General features: G+C 39.8%; 1 protein-coding gene and 1 long non-coding RNA gene across 2 annotated transcripts; both read right to left on the reverse strand.

Moving 5' to 3' along the window:
• Positions 1 to 3,837: 3,837 nt before the first annotated feature.
• On the reverse strand, positions 3,838 to 22,310 carry LOC141784066 (uncharacterized). Its single transcript, XM_074661745.1, has 7 exons — positions 21,849 to 22,310; positions 19,789 to 19,929; positions 18,735 to 19,427; positions 17,532 to 17,651; positions 7,129 to 7,248; positions 6,892 to 7,011; positions 3,838 to 4,019 (listed from the first exon to the last, which is right to left on the reverse strand). The coding sequence occupies exons 1-7, from the start codon at positions 22,210 to 22,212 to the stop codon at positions 3,838 to 3,840; spliced, it is 1,740 nt and encodes a 579-aa protein (XP_074517846.1). The 5' UTR covers positions 22,213 to 22,310.
• Positions 7,413 to 10,199, reverse strand: LOC141783800 (uncharacterized). Its single transcript, XR_012597360.1, has 4 exons — positions 9,792 to 10,199; positions 9,502 to 9,534; positions 8,949 to 9,369; positions 7,413 to 8,366 (listed from the first exon to the last, which is right to left on the reverse strand). It is a non-coding gene; the product is annotated as an uncharacterized LOC141783800 (long non-coding RNA).
• Positions 22,311 to 23,693: the final 1,383 nt, after the last annotated feature.

Genomic DNA, 23,693 nt, shown 5'->3' on the forward strand with positions numbered 1-23,693 from the left:
TATTCAGGCCGACAGTATGAGGAAAATAAAGTTTTTTTTGAACATTACAGCATGTAAACATGTTCTAGTAGAAACACAAAATACAAGTATGAACCTGAAAATGAGCACGATATGGGACCTTTAAGGAAAAGCTAACATTACTTTATTAGCTTTGCAGGGATGTCTTGCACTTACTTTAACATAATGTAAACTGCAGGCCCACTACATAATAATTTACCACCATGGGAAAAGCTTAGGTCAGGGGTCAGCAACCTGCGGCTCTTTAGCCCCTCTTCAGTGGCTCCCTGTGGATTTTAAAAAATGGATATGAATGTTTTTTGTTTACATTTTAATTTATATTTATCATTGTTGTAGGTCTATGGTATGACGTTACGAGTATTAGGACCACATTGAGGACATTTTTTTTTATTTTTATAAAAAGTTGTAATATGAAAATAAAGTCATAATATTATAAAGTAGTAATTTTTACGTGTTATTTTCTTTTTTCTGGTTAAGTTATGACTTTTTTTTGTAATATTCCGACTTTTTTTCTCGTAAAGTTATGACTTTATTCTCGTAATATTAAAAAAAAAATCTTGTAAAGTTGTGACTTTATTCTCGTAATATTATGACTTTTTTCTTATAAAGTTATGACTTTATTCTTGTAATATTACGACTTTTTTTCTCGTTAAGTTATGACTTTTTTCTCGTAATATTACGACTTTTTTTCTCGTAAAGTTGTGATTTTATTGTCGTAATATTACGACTTTATTTCTCGTTAAGTTATGACTTTTTTCTCGTAATATTACGACTTTTTTCTTGTAATATTATGACTTTATTCTGGAAATCTCAGATGTTCTTTCCCTCAATGTGTCCCTAATACTCCGTAGTACATTTGCTCTTTGGCCCTCACTGCATTAGACTTATATATTATATACTTAGACTATATACTGTGTTACCTTCATCACAATGCTCAAATGTTTTGCAGCTCCAGACAGATTTTTGTATTAATATTTTTGCCTAAAATGGCTCTTTTGATAGTAAAAGTTGCTGATCCCTGGCTTAGGCATAACAAACCAGCAATTCAGTATACAACATTTTTTAAATAGCTTACAATTTTGTATTTAATTATGTGGTCAATGCAAAACAATATTTAAAAAAAAGTTTAATGAAGGTATCATAGTTACTCTCATAGACGGTATGGTCACTCTCAAGAGGGCTGGAAGTGCAAAAAGTCCATATCATGACTTTATTGATTTGAAAAGTGCCTTGATAACTAAGCGTAAAAAACACACCATACAAGAGATGGATCCATTCTTTCAGAATATTTATTTTCCATGTACAACTATACACCCAGTATAAAATATACAGACACGTTGTTTTCTGTCACAAAAGCACCATAATATGTATGCACATAAATGTCAGTTTAAACAAAGTCTGTCGCACCATAAACACTCTTTTCAATGTGTGTTCCATGGACATGACAAAGTAGAAAATATAGTACATGTGTGCATTGTATGAAGAAAATACTGTGCAGTGAACTACTGTTTTAAGTGGATGGAAAAACTGAGTTGGTCTTGACTTAAACTCTCACAATTTCAAAACTTAGTACATTGAAAATAGTATTTAATTGCAAGGACTGCTGCCAGAGGTTGGTCCAAGACTTGTCAAATGTGCAAAATATTGAAGCCGTCCAGTAACCCTTGAAATCCCTAAACTGTTTTTCTTCTCCCCCTAAAATAATTGTACCTATCTGTTACAAACAAAACAGTAATAACAATTACTTTTTTGCAATATAGTTGTTGTAATATTTCAGGTATCAAAGAAAAGGACAAGAAAAAAAAGTTATATCACAGTGAATTACTATAATCACTATGATGTAACAATGCCAATTAGATCAGGCTTTATTGTGGTCTTTTACTCTGCATAATAATGCTGCAATCAGAGGGGTAACAACAATAATCCTGTTGTATAAGAGATTAGTTTATGGATGGAGGCTTTGTGTTCTACCAAGAAATGCTCTCGGAGCAGTGGATACACAACAAGGACGTGGTACAAAAACATTCATTACAAAAGTAAATGTTTATCATTTTTTGTTTTTAAAAGTTTGCTCTTCTCTCTGTTGTTTAACTTCCCTAATTATTTTATATAGTTTGAGTCTCAACTCAATGGCTTACACTACGAGGAAATGTAGCTTCCAAATATACAAATACAGTTTATGTAAACATTTACACCAGTTATATCTGACTTTACCGTAAGAAATGATAACAGACGGTGTAGTGAATGCAAAATGCAGGTTTATAATATACAGTAAAACAGTAATGCCACCAGTGTACTGCACGATAAATCAATACCATGCAGCCCTCTACTAAATCTTAGACATTTTACTGTAACATTAAGAGTTTTGAGGGGTTACAGATGACTTCCGCTGATCAAAAGTATTGGATACATTGCTAGTCGTGAACATGTCTTCTGTCATCTCCGTCGCTGTCCTTAATACTTCTGTTGGCCTTCAATCAGGTTCACTTTGTCTGAAAGTTCATCAAGTGAACAGACTGTCAAGGAAATCAAATTTAAAACATGTAGTTGTAATATTTACCAGTTCACCATCACACTGAGCATTTCTAAAGACGCACCAAAACAAACAGGCCAGTCGAACAGCAGTTTGTGAAATAGTCATCAAATCAATGTATTGATTTGTGTACATAGACACAAATTACACACTTTTTTTTTCATGGTCAGCACAAAATCAATTTGTATGTAATCCACGTAATTGTGAACCGGGAGGTATAGGCGAACGCCTTATAGGGAGTAGGTCGAGGTGGGGGTCGATGGGTGGGTCAAAAAATACAGGACTTTCACCCAGGACACTGGTGTTAGCGTCCTTTGTGAAACCAGATGTCAAAGTTGATTTATTTGTCACGTAACTTCCATACTTAAGTTACAGCACTTCCGGAGTTATTTTAACCCAAACCGCAATCTTTTCCTAAACCTAAGTAGTTTTGGTGCCTAAGCCTAACCAAGTCGATCTTTTCCTAAGCCTAACTAATTAGTTTGTTACCAAAGCCTAACAAAGTTGATCTATTCCTAAACCTAACTAAGTAGTTTGTTGCCAAAGCCTAACCAAGTCGATCTATTCCTAAACCTAACTACGTAGTTTGTTGCCTAAGCCTAACCAAGTCGACCTTTTCCTGTACCTAACTAAGTACTTTGCTGCCAAAGCCTAACTAAGTCGATCTTTTCCTAAGCCTAACTAAGTAGTTTGTTGCCTAAGCCTAACCAAGTTGCTCTTTTCCTCAACCCCACTAAGTAGTTTGTTGCCTAAGCCTAACCAAGTTGCTCTTTTCCAAAAACCCCACTAAGTAGTTTGTTGCCTAAGCCTAACCAAGTTGCTCTTTTCCTAAACCTAATTAAGTAGTTTGTTGCCTAAGCCTAACCAAGTTGCTCTTTTCCTAAACCTAATTAAGTAGTTTGTTGCCTAAGCCTAACCAAGTTGATCTTTTCCTTAACCTAATTAAGTAGTTTGTTGCCTAAGCCTAACCAAGTCAATATTTTCCTAAACCTAACTAAGTTGTTTTATTTTGAAAAGACTGGAGAGGAAATTAACATGTGCATCACGTGTTGCTGGACATTCGTAGGAAAATGCACGAAAGTGAAAGTCGTGCTGAGCATCACAAAAAAGGGAAATTTGTGTCTATGTAGAATCAAATAGATTCAATTTCGTGAGTATTTCATCAACTGCCGTGATGTTGTGTTGTTACAAATCGACAGATTCAAACTATTCAGTTTAAATGTACTCCCATTAAAAGTACTAATAAGACAAAGTGATTGTAGAAGCAGCCCAATAGTGCACATGTCTTACATTTTTAGAGGCACAAAGTAGATATTTCTGTCACATAATAATCTAAATTTTATAATCAAATTCAACAAAAGGATATGTTTTCTGCTCAGCTCCTGAATGGTTGACTGTACTTTTTTCTGGAACAGAATCTGAGCTTCACACATGCAGGCGTCTTGAGTGATTTCACTCCTCATTTCCTCTGAAAGAATGAGAGAAAATATGGAGAAGGTCAATGCGGGTGAGGTTTTAATCTTCTTTAGTGTAGCCTCTTTGTAATACTCCAAAAAGCCACGCAGCCAATCTTATGTTCCTCCCCCAAAGAGTCAATGTTCAATATGAGAACATTTTGGAGCTGACGAAATCAGATAAAAGTTAGGTGTTGTCTTATGCACAATGGATATTGTTTGAACAATTGGCCTATAGCAGAGATCAGGTACAATTATGATTTTTCTTTTGTGAGTGAGATTAGGAAATATTCAATCACTTCAACTAGTTAATCACAACCTGGGAGTGCTCAGTTACTGAGGTCAGGCGTGGATAGCGTTAAAGAGGACACATGTTAATAATCATTTGACCAATACATATACATACAAGACCAATTCACTGAAAAAGATACAATCACAACAGGCAAATCAGTTACAACCATTTTTTCTTTGGTCCTTTACTTGGACCAAAGTTCTCAGTGGGCTCCCACCACAACTTCCATGGCAGTCTCTTATTCCTTAAACCAGCAGCACAGCACACTTGTATGTCCTATAAACTGTGCTGTTAATGACTGGACCAGTAGAAGTATTGCTCGTCGCTGGACAGTGGCTTTGGTTGCAGTCAACCTGCACTTCTCCACAACTAAAGAATGCAAAAAGACAGACATGAAAGTTATGATAACTATAAAAAAGTTGAATGCATTGTAACCCTAAATCTAAAGGCCCCTATCAGTGCCAAAGGCTTGACCAAGTCCTGACCTGCAGCAGTGCACTGAAATTTACACGTGTGAGCATAGACAATACAAGCTATTGTACTGTTAGTGCAATCTGCATTCACAAATTGTCAGCTCCAGTGATTTGTGTAAATTGGTTGACATGGTTACAGACCTGTGGTCATAGAATTGGGGCACCTATTTCATACAAGCTACATCCTTGAGGTGAATTTGTGGTTTTCCATTGAGATCTTGAGATACCTTAAAGGTGCTGAATGCAAGATTGGGAGCCGGTGCCTCATAGCTAATGGTACTAGCAGCGCCAACACTGCAAACAACAGCCACACTGCTGACAGAGTTAACAGTGTCTACCTGAGGGGGAACCAAAGGGTGGGTGCTACGCTTCCACTACGGCGTTGTCGGTCGATCAGGATGGTGTTATCAGCTGTAACCACTGTATGAGCGCAGTGTAGAGCGGTGGATGTGAGCTAGCCAGTGGGGCACACTCACATGCACAAACATGCACTAAAAGGCATGCCCAAAAAAGGCCCAACTATGTCAACAAATTCGAATTACAACACAACAGGGGAGCGACTTCAGGTAGACATACTCCTCCTATCTTTACATAACAAATAATTATTTGACGCTATATTAATGATCTGGTTATCGTATAGACAACCTTTAACATGGATGCATAATTGCTACATAGAGGATCTGGCTGTAGCCATTGTGCACCCCCTCAAAATATGAAACGTAAAGTCCGGGCTGTGTGGGCTTCACAACCACGAGAAATGGTCTATTTGAGCTGCTTTGTGTTTCTTCCCACTAATTTTGCCTACATTTCCAGTTCTGGTAGAATTTTTCTGATAGTGTAGACCACATGGAATAAGTTGAAAATCGACTATCTTCACCTTTTTCCGTAACGCTAAACAATTTCTTTTTCGAATCTCAAATCACAAAGTATTGAAGCAGTGCTGTGGCAATCAAGGGTTTAATCTAGACACAACTATAAACCTGAAAGTGTCATTGAAAGGACACTTAACTGACCATTGCAAAGAAACATACAATTGATCCCCCTTTAGGGAGCTCAGCCCAACATGTGCAGAATTTGGGACAACTGGGCCTCTTCTTCTAGATAATAGCAAACCCTTATCTGGTTATGGATTGAGTCAACTGAACTGTGTAAATCGTGGCACACTTTAGGGACCTAGCTGTAACAATAGGGTTGTCTACATAGAAAAAGGCGGTCATTCTTTGCTGCCACAATATTGGCAGCCTTCAAAGGAAGGAGGACTTTGCAGTTACTGTATTTGTGGGTTGTCGTGTTATACCAAGCCTTGTACAGCCAGTGGTGAAGCCATGCCACTACCTATGGCTGACCTGCTAAGATACAAGCTACATTCACTGTGCCTTGTATTGCCTTTTGGCTTTTTGAGCCAGAATGTCAACAGAGGATAATCCATTGTCCAGATTGATCCCTTCATGCATGGAAGAAGTAACACCATTGCTATAACATCCTGCACTCTAGGCTGTCTGGACTGTCCATGTGGCCAGTAATAGCAAGGTGAATGCCAAAGCAGACTTTTGAAATTTCAGTGCTACTCTGCATGGGAAAATAGTCAAGCCTATAAGCCTTTAAGAGGGCAAAGCCTGCATGGTGAAATGTGACATGATATAGAGGAAATCGATATTGGATGGTGGATTATTAGTAAGCCTGAAACAGATAGCATTTGGAAAACACCTTACCCTCTCACCTTAAATCGTCTTCTATCATATAGGATGGTTTGAGAATGGCTCTTGTCAAGTAAGGTCCAACCCGTCTTTGATAAAGCCTCTTCAAGTTTTATAGGGAAAGAGAATCCAAGGAGCTCCCGGTCAGCTGTTGAATCTCGGTTGCTCAAAATTCCTTTGAGGAATCGAAACCGTGTGCCGCACTTTTTGGTAAGTTAGTGCCAGTCTGGCACATTTTCTCAGTGTGGCTGAACTCAACACTAGTTGTACAAAACAGCTCACAAGGCAATAATATATGAGGTGTGGGTGAAAAATTCCTGAGGCTAGAACTCAAGACAGCGATCCAAAACATGGGAAATCTCTTGAAAGGTTTCAATACTCAGACACCATTATGTATGTTAAAAAAGAAAAAGTAGGTCCTTACGTGAGCATGTTTTCTGGTCTGCATTCAACACATATCCCACTCGACACTTGCAGTTGTATGAGTCACCGTTGTTGATACAAAGCTGCTGGCAGTCATGTCCCTGACCACATGCATTTGCACCTGGAAAGAGACACATCCACAGCTCTTGTTGCAGAAGTCTTTGGAGCTACTACTGAATAACACAAACCATCTTGAGGTACTGCACCAATGTCTCGTTGAAAGGAAGAAGTTTCTTACGTGAGCATGTTTTCTGATCCATGTTCAGCACGTATCCCACTCGACACTTGCAGACGTAAGAGTTCCCATTGTTGACGCAAATGTGCTGGCAGTCATGTCCCTGGGCACATGCATCCGAACCTGAAAGAAAAGCTCACACCTCAGCGACTTTGTCTCATGACATCAAAAACAACAACTTAGCTTTTTGCGGAGCCTTTGGTCACAGTTCATCTTTAAAAGATGCGGGTGCCTCAGCTATGTGACCAATACATTTCAACATTCCCAATCTCTATATCTCCTGCTTATTCACGCTGACCCCCAAAATGGAAAACAATATTTACAAGAATTTATATGTGGTTTGTCCGCCTGACAAACTGCCTCACCAGCTCCTACTCTCCAGTTGGGGCTTTTGGTGCTCTGATGAAAAGTTCTTTGAAGCTCCAAATGTAGAATATCTGAGATGCTGGATCACGCCACAGACAAATATGCATAATGAAACAAATCAGGTGCTTACGTGAGCATGTTTTCCGATCTGCATTCATTACATATCCCACGTGACACTTGCAGATATACGAGTCATCACTTTTGACACAAATCTGCTGGCAATCATGTCCCTTGGCACATGCATCCGATTCTGAAAAGAAACACTTCCACATCTGACTATTGACTTGAGAATCCCCACATGGGACGAATTTCCTTTTTAACAGTTCATGAAATCTATCGTCATGTACTCTATTCCTCTGAGCTTGTTCACAATGAGCTAAATGCCCTATCAATACCATAACTTACAGGAGGTGATATGAAATCTGTCTGACCGTGTACAAAGTGGAAAATAACATAGTGAGATTCGAGGGAAATCTAAAAGACTGTACCAAAGAAACAACATCATATCTTTTAGAAAGGTCCAGGGTCTTACGTGAGCATGTTTTCTGGTCTGCATTCAACACATATCCCGTTCGACACTTGCAGACAAACAAGTCATCATTGCTTACACAAATATGTTGGCAGTCATGTCCTTGGGCACATGTATCTGAACCTGAAAAGAAACACTTCCACATCTGATGGGTTCAATTTACATCAATCAAAGAGCCATTAGTATGTAACACTAGTTCAACTCTAAAAAACGTCCAGGTTCTTACGTGAGCATGTTTTCTTGTCTGGATTCAAAGTATATCCCGCTCGACACTTGCAGATGTATGAATCATCACTGTTTATACAAATGTGCTGGCAATCATGTCCATTGACACATGGATCAGACCCTGAAAAGAGACATATTCTGATATGACATCTTATGGCATCACTTGTTGGAGCCTCTGTCTCACCATTGTTTCAATTGATGGAACTATCTCCCAAGTGTCCAACCTTTTCAGGCTACACACAAATATCCTGGCAGCCATGTGGACACGGGTATCCAATTTTGAAAAGAGACACTCCACAGGTAACTGACGTCTAATTACATCTGTCAAGGAGCACTTTGCAATTTATTTAAATCATGGCTATGTAAACCATACCCAATGTGATCTCACAGAAATATGTGAAATTACCACAACCTCTTAACGCTTCAGCCCAATGTCCTAATTTTCTGCCTGTTTAAAGTCTATTAACCATCCTAAACTATTACAATCAACCTACAAGAGCTGAATCTTTGCTTCATCAGCTCTTGCTGTCCAGTTGACACTTTGGGGCTAGTGGCAAACACCCATACCACGGAAAGGCCTTTATAAAAATGTAGTCAAGTACTCAGAAGACCTCAATTTGGAGGGGACCTGACACATTGTACTAGGGCATTCACTTGAAACTCTCATGCACATCAAACCTATAGGTAAAATTCAGGTTCTTACGTGAGCATGTTTTCTGGTCTGCATTCAACACATATCCATCATGACATGTGCAAAGGTAAGAATCACCATCTTTGACACAAATATGTTGGCAGTCATGTCCCTGGGTACATGCATCGGAACCTGAAAAGAGACACTTCCACAGCTAACATCCACAGCAAACTTCCTTGGTGAAGCTTATGATTGTCCAAAAAGCCATGGACAAATGCTCTATGCCTGTTTCTGCATTTAATCAAGTATATAACAACAAAGATTGCAGTCAACCACAGACTAGGACATGCATATCAAGTCAAAAAGTTCTTACGTGAGCATGTTTTCTGGTCTGCATTCAACACATATCCCCCTTGACATTTGCAGATGTACGAGTCATCATTGCTGATGCATATATGTTGGCAGTCATGTCCCTGGGCACATTTATCTGTACCTGAAAAGAGACACTCACACTTGTAACTGACTAAATTGAATTATAGCCATCAAGAAGCACTTGGCCTATTGTGGAGCTTTTAAAGCAGCACCAATCAACTTGCAGTTTAAGTCATGACCATGTGCTCCATACCTGTAGGGGCATCAGTCCCAGGCTCCCAACTTCCTGCAAATTCAAAATAAATTCCAATTTAACTTCCTAATCATTTAGAACAACCAAGAACTGGACCTAGAACCAAGAGCTGACCCGCATCCACAGCGCAGTACTTTCAACAACTATTGCTGTCCAAATTAAACGTTTGGAGCAGCAAACACCAATACTTCAAGCATTTTTAATGAATGAATAACAGACTTCGAAGGAGACACAAAACACTACACCCTGGCATGCATATAAATATATATAGGTAAAATGCAGGTGCTTACGTGAACATGTTTTCTGGTCTGCATTCAACACATATCCCTCACGACACTTGCAAAGGTAAGAATCACCATTTGTGACACAAATATGCTCGCAGTCATGTCCCTGGTCACATATATCCAAACCTGAAAAAGAGACACTTCCACAGCTAACGCTTAGACCATCAGAATAGACCAGCATTAATTGTAAAAATATGATGGCCTCGCCAAATCCTTTAAGCCATTTTCTGCCTTTAAACAAGCATGTACATTTAAATAAATGTAATTAAGCAGTCTAAATGCACTAAGATAGGGGACTGCCCATTGTTCCAACGGCCCATTATTCCAAAACCCCAATAGTCCAAAAAATGTCCCATTGGGCTGAAGGCCCATTTGTCAGACAGCGCGTCATCCCCAAAACAAATGCCCATTGTTCCGAAGTCCTATTGCTCTGATAATACCAACAAACAGAAACACATGGCTAATTATTATAAAGAAAGACGTCATCATACCATACCGATTGTATTTCTGCCAGAAATCTCCTTAGGTTTAAAACAACTTGGTTAGGTTTAGGAAATTATCACGGTTTGGGTTAGAATAGACCCTTTCTGGCAGAAAGCCCTGAAGACTAATTTGTCTATGTGCAAAAGATTTTGTGACCAGGAAGGTCCCGTGAAATCATTCCACATAATAATTAGCCATGTACTTCTGTTTGTTGCAGGGAGAGTTTGTATTTTAAGAACAATGGGCCGGAGCGATGGTTGATTGTTTTCGGGATAGTGGGCTGTCGTACAAATGGGCTTTTGGTCCAATGGGACATTTATCGAACTATTGGGGTTTCGGAACAATGGGCCGTCAGAACAATGGCATGGCACCCTAAAACATGCATATCATAAGGTCCAAGGTCTTACGTGAGCACGTTTTTTGGTCTGTATTTAACTTATATCCCACTTGGCACTTGCAGATGTACGAGTCATCACTGTTTATACAAATGTGCTGGCAATCATGTCCATGGGCACATGGATCAGAGCCTAAAAAGCCTGAAAAGAGGCATTTCCACATAAATTAGGTAACTGACATATCATTACATCAGTCAAGGAGAGAGCCTGGACTGTTGTATGCTTTTTCAAATCAATTCAATATATACTGCCACACACTCTGAACAGTTCCCCCCAAAAAGTGCCTTAGCAGTAGCAGTTCATTAAGAAACATAACTAGATTTGTGGGAATTCTGTGCCAAGAAACAAAGATAACATCTAACTGAAAAGTCCAGGTTCTCATGTGAGCATGTTTTCTGGTCTGCATTCAACACATATCCCATTCGACATTTGCAGATGTACAAATCATCAGTGCTGACACAAATATGCTGGCAATCATGTCCCTGGAAACATGAATCCAAACCTGAAAAGAAAAGAAACTCCCACATCTGACATGAAGCCATTATTGTGCTTACAGTTCATATAAGCTAAAGCATCTCCTGTTCAGTCAAGCTAAGTGGTGCCCATCGTACAAAGTGCCTCACCAGCTCTTGCCATGTACAGTATATGGAGGATACATAGAAACTTTCAGCCATGCAAAACACAGGAACTGCCAAGAAACAGGTAACAAATCTTTGAAAAATATTCAGGTTCTTACGTGAGCATGTTTTCTGGTCTGCATTCAACGCATATCCCTCACGACACTTGCAAAGGTATGAATCATCATTGCTGACACAGATATGTTGGCAGTCATGTTCCTGGTCACATGTATCTGAACCTGAAATGAGACACTTTCACATCTAACCAACTAAGCCTAACCACATGCGGCAAGCACATCTCAGCAGGGAGCGTAATGGGCCGTCACTTCTTTTAAAATGTATAAGTCATGTCCGGGCCATTTGCTCAAACTCTGTGTATTTCCTAATTCTATGCTTTTCCAAATCAATTCAATATATACTGCTGCATACTCAGTCAGAAACGATTTGTGGGAAATCTGTGCCAAGAAAGAAACATAAAGTCTACCTGAAAAGTCCAGGTTCTTATGTGAGCATGTTTTCTGGTCTGCATTCAACACATATCCCATTCGACATTTGCAGATGTACGAATCATTAGTGCTGACACAAACATGTTGGCAGTCATGTCCCTGGGAACATGAATCCAAACCTGAAAAGAAAAAAAAACTCCCACATCTGACATGAAGCCATTATTGTACAATTAAAGTTCATATAAGCTAAAGCATTTCCTGTTCAGTCAAGCTAAGTGGTGCCCACCATACAAATTGCCTCACCAGCTCTTGCTATGTACGGTATATGGAGGATACATATAAAGTTCTAGTCTTGCAAAACACAGGAACTGCCAAGAAACAAACATAAAGTCTACCTGAAAAGTCCAGGTTCTTACGTGAGCATGTTTTCTGGTCTGCATTCAACACATATCCCTCACGACACTTGCAGATGTACGAGTCATCATTGCTGACACAGATATGTTGGCAGTCATGTCCCTGGGCACATGTATCTGAACCTGAAAAGAGACACTTCCACATCTAACCAACTCAGTCTAACTACACACGGCAAGCACATCCCAACAGAGAGCGTGATGTGCCGTCACTTCTTTTTAAATGTATAAATCATGGTAATTTGCTCGAACTCTGTGCATCAATCCCAGTGTCCTAATTCTATGCGTTTTCAAATCAATTCAATACACTGTATACTGCTACACACTCAGAACACTCAAAAAAGTGCCTTAGCAGCTCTTGCTGTCAATATAAAGTTTTAAAGCTGTTTTGGCTAACAAAACTGTAGGAGTTCTTCAGCGCTCCAAAGAATGAGTTCTACTCAAGTACCAACAATAATGAACTTTTAGGAAAGTGAAACACTGCACCAAGAGATAGACATGAAATCGATTGGTAAGGGTTCTTACGTGAGCATGTTTTCTTGTCTGCATTCAACACATATCCCTCACGACACTTGCAATGGTATGAATCACCATTTTTGACACAAATATGCTGGCAATCATGTCCCTGGACACATGTATCCAAATCTGAAAAGAAACAATTCTACATGTAACTGACAGTAGCTGAGCACAACAACCATTTGTGGTGCACCACTCAGGGCAACCCCGCTAACAATAATCACAAGAGCTGATCTGTTCCTGACCCTGTACAAATTCAAGCTGAACTGAGCACTCACTTCCCACTTTTACTGTAAGAATAACCCAAATCCAAGTAGCAACCATCTAAATTGAAACAGAAGCCAGTGTGTAAGTGCCTTAAAGTGCAGTTGTTTTAATGGCTGCTATGGTGGCTCCAAAAACACTTCAACAATACCAAAAGACTAGGATTAACTCCAACTTTCCTGTTGTGACACAAAATTATCTCACCATCTCAGCATAAGTCAATGTATTTCTACAGATTTTGTTTAATCATGAAACATAACTAGATTTGAGGGAAAACTGTGCCAAGAAACAAACATAAAGTCTACCTAAAAAGTCGGGGTGCTTACGTGAGCATGTTTTCTGGTCTGCATTCAACACATATCCCATTCGACATTTGCAGATGTACGAATCATTAGTGCTGACACAAACATGTTGGCAGTCATGTCCCTGGGAACATGAATCCAAACCTGAAAAGAAAAGAAACTCCCACATCTGACATGAAGCCATTATTGTGCTTACAGTTCATATAAGCTAAAGCATCTCCTGTTCAGTCAAGCTAAGTGGTGCCCATCGTACAAAGTGCCTCACCAGCTCTTGCCATGTACAGTATATGGAGGATACATAGAAACTTTCAGCCATGCAAAACACAGGAACTGCCAAGAAACAGGTAACAAATCTTTGAAAAATATTCAGGTTCTTACGTGAGCATGTTTTCTGGTCTGCATTCAACGCATATCCCTCACGACACTTGCAAAGGTATGAATCATCATTGCTGACACAGATATGTTGGCAGTCATGTTCCTGGTCACATGTATCTGAACCTGAAATGAGACACTTTCACATCTAACCAACTAAGCCTAACCACATACGGCAAGCACATCTCAGCAGGGAGCGTAATGGGCCGTCACTTCTTTTAAAATGTATAAGTCATGTCCGGGCCATTTGCTCAAACTCTGTGTATTTCCTAATTCTATGCTTTTCCAAATCAATTCAATATATACTGCTGCATACTCAGTCAGAAACGATTTGTGGGAAATCTGTGCCAAGAAAGAAACATAAAGTCTACCTGAAAAGTCCAGGTTCTTATGTGAGCATGTTTTCTGGTCTGCATTCAACACATATCCCATTCGACATTTGCAGATGTACGAATCATTAGTGCTGACACAAACATGTTGGCAGTCATGTCCCTGGGAACATGAATCCAAACCTGAAAAGAAAAAAAAACTCCCACATCTGACATGAAGCCATTATTGTACAATTAAAGTTCATATAAGCTAAAGCATTTCCTGTTCAGTCAAGCTAAGTGGTGCCCACCATACAAATTGCCTCACCAGCTCTTGCTATGTACGGTATATGGAGGATACATATAAAGTTCTAGTCTTGCAAAACACAGGAACTGCCAAGAAACAAACATAAAGTCTACCTGAAAAGTCCAGGTTCTTACGTGAGCATGTTTTCTGGTCTGCATTCAACACATATCCCTCACGACACTTGCAGATGTACGAGTCATCATTGCTGACACAGATATGTTGGCAGTCATGTCCCTGGGCACATGTATCTGAACCTGAAAAGAGACACTTCCACATCTAACCAACTCAGTCTAACTACACACGGCAAGCACATCCCAACAGAGAGCGTGATGTGCCGTCACTTCTTTTTAAATGTATAAATCATGGTAATTTGCTCGAACTCTGTGCATCAATCCCAGTGTCCTAATTCTATGCGTTTTCAAATCAATTCAATACACTGTATACTGCTACACACTCAGAACACTCAAAAAAGTGCCTTAGCAGCTCTTGCTGTCAATATAAAGTTTTAAAGCTGTTTTGGCTAACAAAACTGTAGGAGTTCTTCAGCGCTCCAAAGAATGAGTTCTACTCAAGTACCAACAATAATGAACTTTTAGGAAAGTGAAACACTGCACCAAGAGATAGACATGAAATCGATTGGTAAGGGTTCTTACGTGAGCATGTTTTCTTGTCTGCATTCAACACATATCCCTCACGACACTTGCAATGGTATGAATCACCATTTTTGACACAAATATGCTGGCAATCATGTCCCTGGACACATGTATCCAAATCTGAAAAGAAATAATTCTACATGTAACTGACAGTAGCTGAGCACAACAACCATTTGCGGTGCACCACTCAGGGCAACCCCGCTAACAATAATCACAAGAGCTGATCTGTTCCTGACCCTGTACAAATTCAAGCTGAACTGAGCACTCACTTCCCCCTTTTACTGTAAGAATAACCCAAATCCAAGTAGCAACCATCTAAATTGAAACAGAAGCCAGTGTGTAAGTGCCTTAAAGTGCAGTTGTTTTAATGGCTGCTATGGTGGCTCCAAAAACACTTCAACAATACCAAAAGACTAGGATTAACTCCAACTTTCCTGTTGTGACACAAAATTATCTCACCATCTCAGCATAAGTCAATGTATTTCTACAGATTTTGTTTAATCATGAAACATAACTAGATTTGAGGGAAAACTGTGCCAAGAAACAAACATAAAGTCTACCTAAAAAGTCGGGGTGCTTACGTGAGCATGTTTTCTGGTCTGCATTCAACACATATCCCATTCGACATTTGCAGATGTACGAATCATTAGTGCTGACACAAACATGTTGGCAGTCATGTCCCTGGGAACATGAATCCAAACCTGAAAAGAAAAAAAAACTCCCACATCTAACATGAAGCCATTATTGTACAATTAAAGTTCATAAAAACTAAAGCATCTCCTGTTCAGTCAAGCTAAGTGGTGCCCACCGTACAAAGTGCCTCACCAGCTCTTGCTATGTACGGTTTATGGAGGATACATACAAAACAAACACATATAGGAACTGGCCAAAAAACAGACAACAAATCTATGAAAAATATTCAGGTTCTTACGTGAGCATGTTTTCTGGTCTGCATTCAACACATATCCCTCACGACACTTGCAAAGGTATGAATCATCATTGCTGATGCAGATATGTTGGCAGTCATGTCCCTGGGAACATGAATCTGAACCTGAAAAGAGACACTTCCACATCTAATCAACTAAGTCTAACTACATACGGCAAGAAGCCCTGAGTCAGTTCCATTTCATTCATGTGCACACCACCCTTTAAATTGGCTTTAACTACTCATTTTTGCAGATCTGTGATGAGCTTATGGGGGCTGTCCCTAAGTCTTTACTGACCACTCTGTAGAATGGAAGTTTAGTTGTTGACTTTCCAGCCATGAGCTTTAGACAATATTGCATCTAGACTCTAAAGTACAAAACTGAAAGTTGGCAGCAAACCTAATTCCAGGTTTAAAACACCCCGGGACATTAGGGGTAGTTGACCTCCTGAACAGATATTACGATATTCAGTGAAGCCTTTGACTTGAAGAGAGGATCTACTTGTCCTCTTCTAAGTGGTCGTTATTTACTTGTAGAATTTGTCCCTCTCATCAGTCCAGGCCTTCATAATTGTCCTGCTCACTTAATTTGTGCTGAATAGTGTCTGCCCTAATCTATTTAGGGCAACCCAAAACATTAGTAACAAGAGATGGTATGCAGTGCGCTCACAGCACAAAGTGCCTCATTTCCACTGCATGGTTTGGCTCGACTCGACTCAACTCTCTTTTGGAACCGGGTTTTGTTCTCTACTTTGTTTTCCATTGCGGATAGTACCCCCTAAAGCGTGATTTATGCTTGCCGCATCCGCGAGGGTTGCAAGCATCCTCTCGACCAAAGTAACGTCACACCATCAGATACAGCGCTTCGCAGGGATTCAGTGTTGCAGGTTTTCGCCTGTCCGTGCACATCCCAATTTTTCTAGCTATGCAGATGCGGATGGGCGGAGAATCTTGAGAACTTTTTAAGGAGCTCTGAGAATTCTCAGCTGATCCCCGCAGCGGCACCGCGTGCAACTGCCATGACATCATCTTCAATGCGACAATCGCTGAATCCTTTCATCAGCAAACAACCAGAGGAACGTCTGCACTTCCTCAATTATACGGCATAGTGTATGGCGGAGTTTTGCGGGCTGCCATTTTTTAAAATCTTGGTCGAGTGATTAAAATAATGAGGTCGCTGTTGACAGTATTCTGGCTAATTAAAAATGAAGGGGTTTGTGCAGGATGTCCCGTGTTGCGCTAGTAACGATTCTCTCTGACCAATCAGTGATCTGCAATGTTTTAACCCCACCTTCTAGTATCAGCTCAGCTCACATGAAACCTCGACCAAGCTGGTGCAAAAAGAAGTTCCAGGTACCAGGTACCAGGTACCAGGTACCAGGTACCAAGTACCAGGTACTATCCACAACTTTTGCTAATGGAAAAGAGCCGTACAGTACCATGCAGTAACAATGCAGCATAACTGATGTCCAAAGGGAGCTTCAAAGCATATGAACTCCAAGGTTCTGTCAAAAATCTTACATTAAATATCTTAAAAGTAAGAAATTACTAGGTATACTTATGATGTGGTTTTTCCCATACAATCCCAAATCAATATTTAAGCAAGATTCAATGAAAATATAACATCCTAGCCATGTTAAACCTTTGTCAGCAGTCATTTTCATATAGCGAATCACAGAAAAACACAATGACATTTTGTGACACTGGGACATTGGACAAAAACATAAAGACAAGATAAAGATTCTTACGTGAGCACGTCTTCTTGTCTGGGTTCAAGACAAAGCCGCCGCGACACTTGCAGTCGTATGAGTAGTCATTGTTGACACAAACGTGCTGGCAATTGTGTCCCTGAGCACATGCATCCGAACCTGAAAAGAAACACTCCAATGTCTGATTGGCTTAGGCCTAGTGAAATCAATCATTGTTATATCTGAGTTATATTTCTGTTAGTAAGGTGTAAGTAATTGTGCTATTAACTCTACATAGCCACATGCAGGTTAGCTTGCTTGATCTCTGTGCTTCAACTATAGTGTTGTTATAGTAAATTCCTCTTGCGGTTGTAAAATCCTGTTATTTGTGAAGGAAGGAAGAGAGCACCTGAACAATCTTAATCTTCCAACAGGATATTCCATGCAAACACAAAATCTACTAAAGGCAACACTCTTATTAAATAACAAATAACAAATTAAATAACTTAACTTAAATATGACAGTGGTATCAATCTTCTCATCTCTACAAGAAAGTGCATTTCCCAAAAATGTCAAATTATTCCTTTAAACTGGTTTATTGTCTTTTTTATTTTAATTTGCATATTTTAAAATAACATAATGTTAATATAATCTTAGTAATAATTTCTTAAAATCTGAGTTTCAGCTCAAATACATTTAAATCAAATTTAGCGCAAGCTAATTTAGTTTATGCCGTGCAGGATGAGTGGCCGTTAATGTTCTGTCACAGATTGCAAAAGCCCGTATTGTGGAGCTTGGCAGCTTAGCACGCCGTCGGGCAGCTGAGCAGGGCACACGGCATTAAGGCACAAGATGCAGCGCAAAGTGCAAAAAGCAGCGCGCTCCATGTGAAAAGTACAGGCAGCATCGTATCAGGTTTCAGCCATTCTAAAGGGTTCACGGTTGTAGAATTTGCTCTGAATTGGCAGGTCAACCGGTGATCGGAGGTTTGTCTTCTTCCTTAGGTCGGTTAGTACAGTACATGACTTACTGGACATGTTTTTTGTTGACTGTATTAACGACACTTATTATCACCATTTGCAACAGTTAGTGAACACCTTTTTGTGGGCAAATCCAAACACAACAAGCGGCGGTAAATCACTGCTTACCTTGCCCTTGTTCTTACGACTAAAGAAGAGGACCAGTGACTTTAGAATGGAGATTCCCTCTATGGTGCTGCCCATATGATCACAGGTTGAAATTTAAAGGACAGATATGACATACCTTTATCGTCATTTTCATTATTTATTCCTTTCTCGTCTTTTCTGCTAGCTAGGCCTAGTCCATAATCATCAATTTCGCCATCTAATGGAATATCCTCATTCCCATTATCGACATCCTTACCACACAAGGTTTCCCTAAATTTGGAAGTGAGCTTCTCAATGACACCATAGGTCTCCACATAGAAGACATGGTCATCATGTGGTTGGCTCGCCATGAGGCGGAGGGACATCATATCAGCCCTGTCTACTCCCACTGCGTAGATCTCGATCCCAGATGCCCGAGCTGCGGCTGATACGTCCTCTACCTTGTCCTGGGGCCTCCCGTCCGTCACTATGATGGCTACTTTGACAATGGTGCCGGAGCTAGCTCGGGCTCCTGCCTCCGCGGTGAAAGCTTTTTCCATGGCGGTCTTGATGGCCATGCCTGTCATGGTGCCTGAGGCGAGGGGCTCAACACGGGCCAGTGCCTGCTTCAGGGCAGACTTGGTGAAATACGTCTTCAGTAGGAACTCAATCTGCACCGTGCTGGCATAATTGACGAGGCCGACCCGCGTGGCGTCCGAGCCGACCTCCAAGCTGTCCACCATATCTTGCAGGAACTCCTTGGCCTTTTCAAACTCAGCAGGGCGCACGCTGCGGGAGCTGTCTATGATGAAGACCAGGTCTATAGGACGATTTCTGCAGTTAGACCTTGCTGTAAAAAAAAAAAAAGGAAAAAGGAAGTTTTAATCGGATTAAAAGTGTATTTTATTCAGATTGAAGACACATTACTATAACTCTCACAAATTGTGAGAATGGAAATATCTGGCATGCACTCCTACACATCCCTGCACACATGTACTGTACACTAGGGTTACTATATCAGTCTCCTATTCATCGTCTATGGAGCAGCTCCAGACTTTATACCCGATGACATCACAAGTTTAAGACTTACTTCTCTGGTTTCTGGCTTTGAGAGAGAGTAGCTCATGTTCACTATTATTTATTGAACTTTCCTCGGCCGTGGAAATAACATATTGGAATTCTTAATTTAGGTGGCGTTCCCCTTTAAGTACCTGCGTCAGCTCTGATGGATGCAGGCTGCCGGGATGTAACTGGTGCAGCTTTGTGTTGCAGCTGTGAGAGCGGACGGCTTTTCTTTGGCGGCTGGCGATGGGAGGACTGATAGCGATGAAACCCAGAATTAGTGCCATCAGCTTTGCAAAGGGAGGGAGGTGGGGGCAGAGGGGAAAGCATTAGAGTAGTAGTTACTTTGGTTTAACTCAATCAACATGATGGACATGCATAATGATTATTGGCTTAATCACAGTTTTTCAATGTGAATATCACAGAAGGGAAAATAGTATGGGCTATAGACTTTTGGGGCTGTACATTTGGTACATGTGGAGAACAACAAGGTCTGACTTAGCCCAGTTTGAGTCACTCATGTATTAACATTACAGAACCACACATCTGACTGTCTGAAACTGTTACTGCTGTTCTGAAGGTATTTCCTTCCAGAAGCCTCACTCTAAACATCTGCATGGAAAACTAGTCGATTTTGCGCTTCTTTTTCTTAATCAAAATAAAAATGGTAGCTGGAAATGACATGTCTCCTTGCTCAATTTGTACAACATGAATCAAATTTAACATTTTGTTTTCACTTATATTGGTGTATATTGATGTTAATTACTGAATATTTTATAATGTTTATCTTGTGTGTTACAAAAAGGACAATGACATAGGAATTTGCAATTTATTTCAGATATTGATAACAAGTGTACTTTATGCAAGAATGAACAAGACAGTATAATTCATCTGTTTTATGGTTGCCCAACTTTGAGAATTATATATTGTGCCAAACAACACATGCAATTGTTATTTAAAGTAAGATATGATCACTTATTTTGGATGTGATGATAATAGCTTATGTACTATTGTTAACTTTTGTATCTTATCAGGGAAATGTCATATTCATAAAGCTAAATTTGTTGTTTTTAATTGAAATTGAATGCTATTTTGAGTCCCTTAAATTTGTAACAAATGAGAAATGCAGATGCAAAATGTCAGTAGCTAGAATTTACTCAGATGTTTGTCTGAAGTCTGTCACCAAAACTATTCTTATTTTTTCTATTCTTATTCTTATTCTTATTCTTATTCTTATTATTATTATTATTATCATCATATAATTATTTATATCACTTCTGATTTAGCTTTTTTTCTCTTTTTGTTATAATTGAAATGTTATGACTGATTGTTTTTACATTCTTATAACTAAATAAATTTTTTAAAATTGCAAATTGGAATAGCAGGTGTTGTTAAACAACCCTCTGGGTTTTTCAGAGATCGCAGCTTATGCTTGACTGGAATGTATTGGTGATACACAGGGCCGGCTTAAGGCATAGGCCATATAGGCGGTCGCCTAGGGCGCCACCTTTTGGGGGGCGCTGGTCGCCCCTTAAAAGAAAAATAATATATATATATTTTTATTTTTTTTAAATGCCGGTGGGCACCCTTCCTCATTATCTGTATTGAGGTAAAAATGAACAAATAAAGAAAGAAAGAAAGAAAGAAAGAAATACACTTTTGACCCCTATAACTCTCTTTCTCTTACTTTTTCATCTGCCCTGCCGCACTTATTTGTTAACAAAAGTGTATATCGTAGAGGAAAACTAACTAAACACTTTCGAGGCAACAATTTCAGGGACCAATTGTTTATCTATATTATAATAAATACAGTTATTTATGAAAATAAAAATAATACATTTTGTCTTAAAACCATTGTGATGTCTGGCACCAAAAAAGCTAGAGCCGGCCCTGGTAATACATATAGACCTGGACATAAACCACAGGTTACACAACTCCCTGGTATTATAAATGACTCTATAATATAATTAATTTAAATATGCATAATAATTATTATTATTACTATTATAGTTCTAATTACAGGTGTAGTCACATTTATTTAAAAGTTTTGCGCCTAATTCGAAAACAAATGTGTCCAAACCATGACAAACGCATGTAAGACGAATGAATGAGAGGGTTACTGCAGTGCAGGCATGCTCAGCAGGTGGATGGATACTGACAAGGAACATATAGGACACGTAATAATATCTACAGTAGGCTACCAACTTACCTCCATTGTCAGCGGTGCGTCTCTCCTGCTCCAGGTAAGTGTTGGTGTTGGCACCAGGTCGTGCGCCCTGCTGCTGCTGCTGCTGCTGCAGGCTCCGGACTGTGTGAGCAGCCAGCTGGACCTCCTGGAAACTTCCAGCACTCCTCGGTACTTCGTCAGAGGTTTGCTCGATAGATCTGATCTCTTCGGAGCTCTGATGGACCCTGGATGATGGAGGCACTTGCGAGGACACTCGTGGGATAAAAGGACTAATTGAGTGGATCTTCCGGTTGCGTGCCCCAAACTGTGGGAAAGTTCCCAGAGTGCCCGGTGCCAGCAGGATGCCGATGGAGCAGAGGAGCAGTCCACACGTCAATGAGGTCATGGTGCCTGGCTGCAAGCACAGTTGTGTGTTGCGTCTCTGGTCTGGATGCACCTCGGTCCACTTTCACAGCTGACTGTGGGCCTATTTATGTGATCTCTGTCCACTGCCCACAGGGCGTGGGGAACAGGAGGCCCAGAGACATTTGTGGGAGGAGGTGAAGGAAGGAGTGCACAAGGGAGGGAGGAATCAGAGCAGCAGCAGTCCATGATATATTTACTCTCTACAAGTCTGCACTACAATTTCATTCATTTAAAAAATAATTTGTTTGAATTGTCCTGGATGTCCATGGACTTGGTTAGCCTAAATCGTTAAGTTATATTTATTAAAATAGACTACTCCTAAATCAAGAACCTTGGAAGGTTATTTTCTTTTTAAAAATATATAATCAGCTTATAAAATACAATGCATTGTTAAACTACCAAAATAGTATATAATGTATGTTAAATTAGCCCCACCTCAACTAGATAAAACATTAAAATGAAGCCTTAATTGATCAGTAATAATAATGATTCAATAATAGGGGAGAGCGGGGTCAGTTGGGACACTATTGTATCGACACCAAATAACCTTCAATAGAGAGGCGAAGTTTGGTTCCGGTTCTTCCGGTGGACCACCATGGGACCTTGTTTCGTAAAAAATATGAACGGTAGTCAACGGCGAGAGATAAATATTTTTTGATCCCGTTTGAATGGCGCCATGAATCACACATGTGATGTTTGTTGATTTAAAACATAAACATGTGCAAGTCAAGAACGTCTCAGTTTGTCGTAGTATCATTTAGTTTTGTGTGAAACGACTCAGTGAACTACATCTCTCGTCTCGCACAATATACGTCACCAACACTAGCTAGCTAGCTAGCTAACTTAGCTATGTTCCACGCACAAATGACACGTTATCTTACCTGATGTGTTTTATCCAGCGACTCCTGGTCTTTTTATCAGCTGGGGAAGAGAACAAACGATCAGACCCATTGCTGGTTTGAGTACATCCCAGTAGGAAATACACAATAATCACAGCTTCAGCGATAGACCAACTTTTGGATGTGTCGTCTTTCTAATTACGTATTTTCACAGTCTTATACTTCGACAGTTTTACAACAAACTGTGACTTTCTTCACTTGCAAAATTATGTATTAAAATGACTAACATCATATGTGTGATTCATGGCGCAATTCAAACGGGAACAAAAAAATATTGGTCTCTCGCCTTTGACTATACAGTTCGTATTTTTTCCAAAATAAGGTCCCATTAGGACTTTGCCTCTCTATTACTCACAGACAACTTGAACAGTAATGAAAATAATTTGATTTGATCCCTGAACAGCTATAGGTGTCTGCTAACAATTTTTCAAAGTTTTTTAGAGCCAAACCCAAATGTGAAAAGGAGTGCATCTCCCCAAAACTCTGCCTCCCTGGGACGGTTGGGACAGTAGGTAGAGTCGATCATTTAAATTGAAAGAAAATTGCAGTCTATCTTTGAACA

Source organism: Sebastes fasciatus, chromosome 15 (assembly GCF_043250625.1).
Source record: "Sebastes fasciatus isolate fSebFas1 chromosome 15, fSebFas1.pri, whole genome shotgun sequence".
Lineage (NCBI taxonomy): Eukaryota > Metazoa > Chordata > Actinopteri > Perciformes > Sebastidae > Sebastes > Sebastes fasciatus.

Excerpts from the sequence above, each read along its gene's own strand:
- LOC141784066 (XM_074661745.1), bottom strand. The coding sequence starts at position 22,212 with ATGACCTCATTGACGTGTGGACTGCTCCTCTGCTCCATCGGCATCCTG. Across the intron at positions 7,012-7,128 it reads GGATCAGAAAACATGCTCAC|GTGCAAATGCATGTGGTCAG; the intron begins GTAAGAAACTTC and ends GTCTCTTTCCAG. Across the intron at positions 4,020-6,891 it reads AGACCAGAAAACATGCTCAC|AGGAAATGAGGAGTGAAATC; the intron begins GTAAGGACCTAC and ends TCATTCTTTCAG.